We start from the raw sequence: 9,374 nt of genomic DNA, 5'->3' as shown, positions 1-9,374 counted from the left end.
GATCTCTAACAGGTTATCTATTCTTATTTGGTCCAAATTTGTTGTGTTGGAAAGCAAACTTACAGTCAATCACAACATTGCCAACCACAGAAGCAGAGTACATGACTTTATTAGAAGCAATAAAGGAAGCACTGTGGTTAAAAGGATTGATGAAGGACTTTGGTATTAATCAAGCAGTAGTAAAAATCTACTGTGATAACCAAAGTATCATTCACCTTTTCAAAAACCCTCAGATCATTCAAGGACCAAACACATAGATATCAAGTATCACTTTGTAAAAGACAGAATAGAGAAAGGAGAAGTCGAGGTGCTAAAAGTTCATACCACTGAGAACGCAGCCGACATGCTTACCAAACCTGTGAGTAAACTCAAGCTTGCTAACTGTTTTGGTCATATCAGGTTTCTACTTCCTGAAAAAGGGTGAAGACATGTTAAAATCCAGAAGGAGAAGAGCTTGCATGTTGAGCTTAAGGTGGAGATTTGAAGGTTATAAGCTCATACATTCAACATTCAAGAACTATTTCACATTTCTTTAACTTTTATAGTTAGTTATTGTAACTACTTGTATCGAAAATTAGTATAAATACTCATCATTTACAAATTTTTAGATACAACAACATACATTGCTTCAAGAAGAACTTGAAAAATCTGTAAAAGAAAAGAATCTGTGACTTAGCTCTTAATAAAACTCTCTCCTTCCCGTGGACGTAGGCTTTAATAGCCGAACCACGTATATCGTTGTGCCTTTTCCTTCTCCTTCTTCTCATCCTCTACAAGATTGAATGATTGTTTACCATTTTCTTCTTCCATCGTCTACACGATTGCATGTTCATTCACCTTTCTTTCTACCATCGTCTACATGATTGCATGACTCTTCCATCGTATACTCAAAGAAGTCGCACAGATCAAACAAGAAGACATTAGGGTTAGAAGAAAGTGAAAGAACTCAGAAGGTAGAGAACGAGAGAATCAGAGAGCAAAAGAGAGAGAGAGAAAAATTAATTCTGCACTAATCACCCATCAGAAAGAAAGTGTTTCTTTCATTTTTCATCAGACAAAGAGCAGTAGTTCAAACCACGTGTAAGGCATCAGCTAGAAATTTGTGGGCACATAATAGCCAAGTTTTTTTACCAACCAAAGTATTTTGGGGCAAAAGAACTGGGCTCACGTTTGGATCAGCAAAGAAAGACCTCACAAATATTTTCATCATCTGGGCTGAATTCATCAAATTTACATAAGCAGACCCAACAAAAATATAGGCATATTGTTGAAACCGAGCTTTACTTTACATGCTCAAGCAAAAAAATTGGTGGGAGGCAATCCATACGACAGTCTTCTTGATTAATAGCATGCCATCACCAATAGTTCAAGACCATACTCCAACATCCCAATTATAACTTTTTACGTGTATTTATTGTTCCATCTGTTTCCCTTGTTTACAACCTACCAACAACATAAATTTGATTTCCATATAGAGAAATGCATATTCATTGGGCAATTGATCATCACAGAGATTATAAATGCCTTAATGCTTCTAGTCATACCTACACCCCCCGCTATGTTAACTTCAATGAATCTGAATTTCCTTATCACACCCTATTTGACACTTCCTAAATCCAAATCCTCCCCCCAAACAAATTGTCCTCTCATGGTTGCCTAATTTCCCTCCTTCTTCCCATTCTTCTTTCACACATAACCTTATTTCTTCTTCCCCTTCTCTAAGTTTATCACCTATTACTTAATCACCTCTAGTTGCCCGTGGTCACTCTCCCTCTTTACATTCACATTCTTTTTCATATGCAGCGTCTCCCTCCTCCCCTTCTTTCTCTTCACATACTGACTCATCCCCCCCTTCCTTTATTCCTAAATTCTCTTTCACTGGCCTTTACCAAAGTGATCCCTCCTTAGACTGGTCTCAAATGGAACTTACCAAATTTAATGATGCATTTTAATTTCCTTATTGGAAGTTAGCCATGGATGATGAATTTGCTACTCTTATCTGCAATAAAACTTGGGAGTTAGTTCCTACCTCTCCTCATCAATAGCTTGTTGGCACTAAATGGATTTATAAAATAAAAAGGAATGTTAATGGGCATGTTCAACGTTACAAAGCATGTTGAGAAGTCAAGGGATAGCTACAAACTCTTAGGATTGACTTTGGTGAGACCTATAGACTAGTGATCAAGTCTTCCATTATCCGTGTTATCCTCACTCATGTTCTCACATGGAAATGACCCATCCGTCTATTGGAAGTTAGTAATGCATTCCTCCATGGAACTCTTAAAGAAGATGTGTTTTTTGTTCAACCTCAAGGTTATATTGATTTCTGTTTCCCCTCTCATGTTTGCAACCTTCGTAAAGCCCTTTATGGCCTCAAATAGGCTCCTCGTGCATGGTATGAACAACTTTGATCAACCTTGATCTTTTGGGATTTCTGTCAATCTAAGTCTATATGTCTCTCTTCACTCTTCATTCATTGCGTGACACTTTGTTTCTACTAGTCTATGTGGATGATTTGATCCTTACTGGCTCTAATTCTTAGTTACTTTATCAATTTGTCAGCTCCCTCCAGTTAGTATTTGCTCTCAAAGATCTCGAGCCACTTCATTATTTTTTAGTATTCAGACTTACTTCACCTCCAGTGGATTGGTGTTGTCTCAAACCAAATATATACAAGATCTTCCTGCTCGTCTCCACTTTCATCATCTAAAAGCCGCTCCTTCCCCAATGGTTTCAAGTAAGTCTCTAAGCATGAATGACAGTCCTCTATTAGAAGATCCTTATACTTACTATAGCACTCTTGGTTTTCTCCAATATCTCCTTCATAATCGACTGGAAATCGCCTTTACTATCAATAAATTAAGTCAGTTTGTTCAAGCCCTAACTACCAATCATTGGCAAGCGCTTAAGATTGTTCTCTTACTGGTTACTCTGATGCCGATTCGGTTGCTTCCTTAAATGATCGTAAATTTGTGGGTGGCTATTGTATATTTCTTGGTTCCATTCTTGTCTCTTGGTCCTCCAAGAAGCAAGCCATCGTTGCTCGTTCCACTACTGAATCAAAGTATTCTACCTTGTCCCATTTTGCTTGTGAGCTCAGTGGCTTCGCTCTCTTCTTCAGGAATTTCAAGTGTCAGCCCTTTCACATCCATCACTTGGTGTGACAATCTTTCCGCTGCTGCTCTTACCTACAATCCTATCTTCCATGCTCACACTAAACTTATTGAAATTGATGCTCACTTTGTTTGTGATCAAGTTCTTGCTCATCGTCTCTAAATTCTCCACATTGCTTCCCATGAACAGGTGGTTGATTGCCTTAGTAAAAACTGTTACTCCAACGACAATTTCAATTTCTTTGCGACAAACTTGGCCTTCGATTTCTCTCTTCTTCTCGTTTGAGGGGGTATATTACGATTGATGTATCTCTGACTATTTATTTGTACTTAGTTCACTGTTTTGGTTTTCTTATTTATTATGAATTTCTTATTAGCTATTGTTGGGTAGATTTTGTTCACCTAACCATCTCTTAAATCTCACTCGTTAGGTTTCCTCTTGCTTCCTATTTAAGGAGCTTATGCATTCAAGAATAAATATTGGAAAAAATCATAGAGCAAAGTTCATCTTCTCCATTATAGCCTTAGCGTATACATACACTTGAAGAACCACTGCAGGATGTCCTAATGTTCACTGGATCCCTGTGTCGACCCTGGACTTACTAGAAAATTTGCATTAGATTTATACTTGTATCTATCTCAAGGAAACTTGTACTCAACTAGAGTTGAATCTGTGCATGACATATTGAACTCTTTCACATAATTAACTTATTAACTCAAGTTAAACAAGATAGCAACTAGCTTGGAATAATTTCTGACTATTTATTTGTACTTAACTCACTGTTTGGTTTTCTTATTTATTCTGAATTTCTTATCAAATATTGTTTGATAGATTTTGTTACCTAACCACCCCTTAAATCTCTCCAGTTAGGTGAACCAAATCTTCCTCTAACTTCTTATTTAAGAAGCGTACGTATATTCTGGTATTAACATTGGAAAAAATCACAAATCAAAGTCCATCTTCTCCGTTACTTTTCTCTCTTCTTCTAGACTCAAAAACGAAACTGGTATTGGCCCTCTCTAGGTTGAGACTAATTCAAAGTTCCTGTTTGAGGCTTTTGACTGAATCAAGCTACACTAAAAATGACATCAAACTATATAATCATCTAACAAAGTTTCTTAATATATTGATCTCTAAGACCTTTTGGTTTCTCTTTCCTTCATTTCCCACATCACGATTTTCAATGTCAGAGCATCCTCAAGCCATTACATTACTTGCAGTAGTATTTTATTTGAGTGCTCCAAAATCGAATAGTTTTTACATTTTGGATTCCTTTTTCCAAAAATACCAATAAAGATACTATCTTTTTATCCAGTTCTGCAAAAATATCAATATTCATCTTCTCCACAGAGAACTTTCCAGAGGAAACTGCAGGGTTGGGTTCAATGCTTTGAATGATAATGTCTATCAAATCAATAATGCCTCTTCTCAATATCTTACTCCAACTCAATGCATTTTGACTCACCATTTATTTATTCCTATAATAAACACTGTTTCATTACTAAATCTAGAAATGATGCTGAACAAAGGATAGTCATGAAGTAGTCAGCACCCCAAATTATTGAGCCACTAAAATCCCATTTGGGTGGAGAAAATGGCCTCTATGGTTCATCGTATTTTAGTTCTACTTTTTTTCTTTTTTTTTTTTTATTGATATGCGTTGAGAATTGACAATAAATAGAAAATGTAAAGAAAAAAATCGATAAACTCTTTATGTAGTTCACTAATAAAATAATGTGTTAATTAACAACATTCACGGTAAATGAGAAGGGTAAATTCTATGAAAGGATTACCAATTTTTTCAATGTAGGATCCGCAACATTCATACCAACAAAGATGGTTATGTCCTCACGTCTATACATTTAACATCATCTATCTGTCTAGCTATCTGTCTAGCTCGCTCTTATCGACGATCTTTCACGATGATTATTTTATCAAGACTCAACATTTTTTTTTCACACTTAAGGATTCTATTAGTACTATTAAATCATCAATTTTGAGCATAAATTTTCATAATTTTATTTTTAGAATCCGTCCAAAGTCTCATTTCATGGTTTATTTTCACTAATATGTACCCATTATATTTTCTTTAACCAATATGAAACTTTTGTCTCATTCCAACATTAGATCTATAAAAAAGAAACTATCTTTTATTTCATGAGATAGAACCATTTTTAAATCTACATTAATTCAACTATTTACTAAGATTCTTTCAATAATATTTTTCATTTGGGTGTCATTCTCTCCTTTTTTTTCTTTTTCTTTTTTTTTCCTTTTTCATTTTTTGTCCTTTTTTGCTAACATTATTTTTCATACCCTCAATTGGGATTTACTTCTTCTTATGGTTTGTATTTCCTTTTGGTCTTTAACATATTTCTTTGATGTGAACTCTCTTATGAGATCATTAACAAGATACATGTTAGTCTCTTCTGCTTAATTTAAACAGTCAAAGTGGGTGTACATATTTTATATTCCCCCAACATTTGTAGGTTTTTTGAGAAAGTAAAACACACACACACACAAGATAATGCAAGTTTGTATACAAAGTAAGTCTATTTCCACTCTGAATAAAAACCATATTTCAGAATAACAAAGACACACACATATCCATTATTGTTATAACTATTAACCTAGAAAGCCTTCATATTGCTCCCAAACCACTATCATGTTTTTAAAAGTAAAATAAAAATACAGACTACTGTTCCCCAACCCCCAAACATCATCACTAATGTACCACTACAATTTGTTCTTTTCTAACAATAATAATGATAAAAACACCCACAATTAATCCAAATCCCTTTAATTTGTTTGATCTTTCTTGTGTTTTTTGGGGGGGTTTTCAAACAGTTGCAATTGGACCCAAATTGAGATTGGTAGACTCCATGGCTTTCATAGCCTCAAACCTTGGCTCTTTTGCTTGAAACTTAAGCCCCACGTACAGCTTCATGTAATCGTCGAACACAAATTTTGGGTAAAGTTTGCTTTTTTCTTCCTCTCCTTCCACCAGCGCCGGCGCCGGATAGATTACGGCGTCGTTTCCTGGATTGTAGAATGATGCTATCGACATTCTGTTTCCATCTTGCTGTGCTATCACTCTGTGCATTACACTCTTGTACTTTCCATTTGTAATAACCTATTTCAATGAAAACAAAACAAAAGGTTAACACAAATAGTAATAATACTTAGCTAATCTAATTTTTCATGTGACAAATCCTTTTTTTTTTCCATATAGGGAAGGTAGGAAGATGGGCAATGCAAGCCGTATTACTTAAAAATGAAATGAATGTTGATCACGTACTGCATATAAAACTAGTTTTGTAAGGATTTAGAAATAATTTCAAATAAAACTTAACATAGCACATACTTCGAGCTGATCTCCTAAATTGATGACAATAGAGTGATGCATTGGTGGGACATCAACCCATTTGCCATCTTTGAGCAGCTGAAGCCCACTGACTTTGTCGTCTTGAAACAGAAGAATAAGCCCACCAGCATCAGTATGGGCTCTAAGCCCTTTAATCAGCTCCGGTTTAGGACATGGAGGGTAATTGCTAACTTTAGTCCCAAAGTTAGGACCTTTAGACCCATAAAACGCCTTTTTCAAGTACCCTTTTTCAAGCCCAAGATTCTCACAAAGCAAATCCAGAATTTGCTCTGCTAATTTCTCCAATTCTACTGCAAATTCCTTCATCACCTGCCTGTAATCCTCGTCCAGATCAGGAATTTCCGACATGTTGGAAACTGGAAGATGTCGTAAAAAAAAAGTGCTTTCCCAATCAGTGTCGTTAATCTCAGTTTCCACTGAATCCAACCCTTTGATCGCTACCATTTCTTTGAACCTCTGTTCCATACACTTTCTATAATGCTCCTTTGTCAGCTTCTCCACTTTGTCCATCAGCTCATGTGATATCCCATGATTCACCAACTTCATCATTTTAAAAAGAAAAAAAAAATTCATAAGAGAAGCTGATGAGTTATGATAAATTTAAAAGAAAAAAATACACATATATATATCTACCTCGAAGAAACCCCAATTTTCACAAGCATCGTTGATCTGTTTCATTGCAGATACTCTGTCTTCACCATTTAGATTGTTCATGTTGATAACAGGGAAATTCATCTCCGTTGTTTCTCTCAAAAACTTTGTAACTTTCTTAGTGTTTTGAGTGTGTGTTTTGAGTGGTGGAGATGGGCTGGTATTTATAGGGGAAGGGGAAATAAAAGAAAGTGGAAAATTAAGGAAGGAAAAAGATAGTGGGAAAGGTTGAGAAAAGGATGAAGTGTGTTGTTATGAAATCTTTGATTAATTTAATGGGGAGAAAGGACAAAAACAGTGGGGGAATAAATTTAGAAAAGGGGGAAAATAAAAAGTTTGGAATATTATTTTATAAACTAACCATTTTATGAGATAGAATATGGCCTTGAAGGAAACTCACATGGAAGAATAAGATAAGCTAATTTAAGCTAATTAGAGAGTAATTTGTAATTTTGAGTTATTTTTCATTCTCGGTGGACCCAAAAATGTTATTGAATCTCTCATTAGATCTTAGAATTAATGCAGATTTGAGTAAAGTTTTAAGTGATTAGTTGATTAATTAAAGGAAGTTTAGAGAGAGAGAGAGAAGTGCAACATGTGAGCACATCCTAGAGGTGGGCCCACTTCTATTCAATCTTTGTGTCTTGTGGTCATTAAGGTGGGCCCTCTGCTTTGATGACTGTGACTCTCTTTGGTGGGACCCACTCTTTTTTGTTTTCCTTTTGTTTTTTGAACCCCACTGCCTCACTTTTGACTCATCTAATCTAACTTACTACGTTACTCGATTGTTCACGGGGCGGGAACCGGCAGGAAAATAGCTACCGGAAGGGGATTTTTTTCCAAAAAAAAATAATTTTATTTATTTATTTCTAAAATATAGGTAAATTCAAGAATAATATAGTTTTTAAAAATAATGACAAAATTAAGGTAATTGGAAAAAAATTTCTAAAAATAAAGTGGTTGAAAAAACAAATTTTAGAAATAAGGTTGAAGGCCAAGCTATTGACAAAAATAGGGTAGTAGTGGTGTTGAAGCCCTAATTTTGAAAGATAAGAGATTACCCTAATTTTGTCATTTATTTCCTTTCAACCCTATTTTTGTCAATAAATACTAAAATAAAATTATTTTTTTAAAAAAAAACCTGAATTAGTGAATCAAACTTCAAATGGTTGGAAATGAGGAAATGATCTGGATATATAAATGAGAACAATTATCTTCATTGGTATGTGAATTTTTTAGATGACCCGTTACACAGATCATAGATGTTAAACAAGACATCCTATAAATTTAAGAGACAACAAAAGAATTAATAAACAGTAAATCAAGAAACGAACACATAGAAATTGGTAACCCGGTTTGGTGACAAAACCACCTACGTCTGGGAGATAGTGTGCTCAGAAAAGATCACTAATATGAAAAAGTTAAGCATTTACAATATTATACTTATTTGTAAATTAATAACGATTATAGTTGCACATGTAAAGACTAACTTATTTGATCACTTAGGCTATCCCTAGATATAAGACTCTTTCTCAATCGAAGTTAAGCTCCCCCAAAGTATATAAAAATTAGTGAAGTAACACTTAGGCTCCCCCTAATTGTGTGAGACTCCCTCTCACCACAAAGATATCTTTCCTCCTTCTTGTGAACTTCCCTTCACTTGAAGAACTTAAGTTTTTCCTAAGTTTGAGAACTCCTTCTCTATGAATGTTACCTTAGGAACCCCCAAGGAAGAGAATCCCTTCTCTATCAATTCTGCCTTAGGCTCCCTCTAAGGACAAAGATTGCTTCTAAAAAATTAATCACTCACAACAAGAACAATTATAGAACAAGCCGCTAGGAACCATGAATATTTCTTGCTTTACGAACAATGAACACCACAGAGAATTATCTATCAAGAACAATAATCGATCTCTCACAAAAACATATCTGGCAATCCTAGCAAGATCGCCTATAGCACGTTAAATAGTGCAGTGGGAAGAAAAAAAGGAACATCCCCAATCGAATTCTATAGAACATTGAAAATGAAAGAATCCAGAAAAAATAACTATATAAAATTTTCTAGATAAGAAAAGAAACGGACGGTAGGATTGACATCTTGTAAGACATTTTGTGTGACAACTTCTGTAACAACACTAAAATAACCAAGGAACCAAAATCCAGGAACCTTAAATAAATATACAACCAAGAACGAAACTTTGACAGTATGATGTCTTTAATGAAA

The 9,374-nt window shown here is 34.9% G+C and overlaps 1 protein-coding gene across 1 annotated transcript; it reads right to left on the bottom strand.

Moving 5' to 3' along the window:
• Positions 1-5,648: 5,648 nt before the first annotated feature.
• Positions 5,649-7,365, bottom strand: LOC120072772 (1-aminocyclopropane-1-carboxylate oxidase 3). The gene is made up of 3 exons (XM_039025254.2): positions 7,133-7,365; positions 6,479-7,039; positions 5,649-6,247 (listed from the first exon to the last, which is right to left on the bottom strand). The coding sequence occupies exons 1-3, from the start codon at positions 7,232-7,234 to the stop codon at positions 5,954-5,956; spliced, it is 957 nt and encodes a 318-aa protein (XP_038881182.1). The 5' UTR covers positions 7,235-7,365; the 3' UTR covers positions 5,649-5,953.
• Between the last annotated feature and the right edge of the window lie 2,009 nt (positions 7,366-9,374).

Source organism: Benincasa hispida, chromosome 3, assembly GCF_027475165.1.
Source record: "Benincasa hispida cultivar pf3 chromosome 3, pf3_genome.v1.1, whole genome shotgun sequence".
In the NCBI taxonomy this organism is placed as follows: Eukaryota; Viridiplantae; Streptophyta; class Magnoliopsida; order Cucurbitales; family Cucurbitaceae; genus Benincasa; species Benincasa hispida.
The sequence above is the reverse complement of the archived record's forward strand: the minus strand, read 5'-3'. Positions and strand labels throughout refer to the sequence as shown.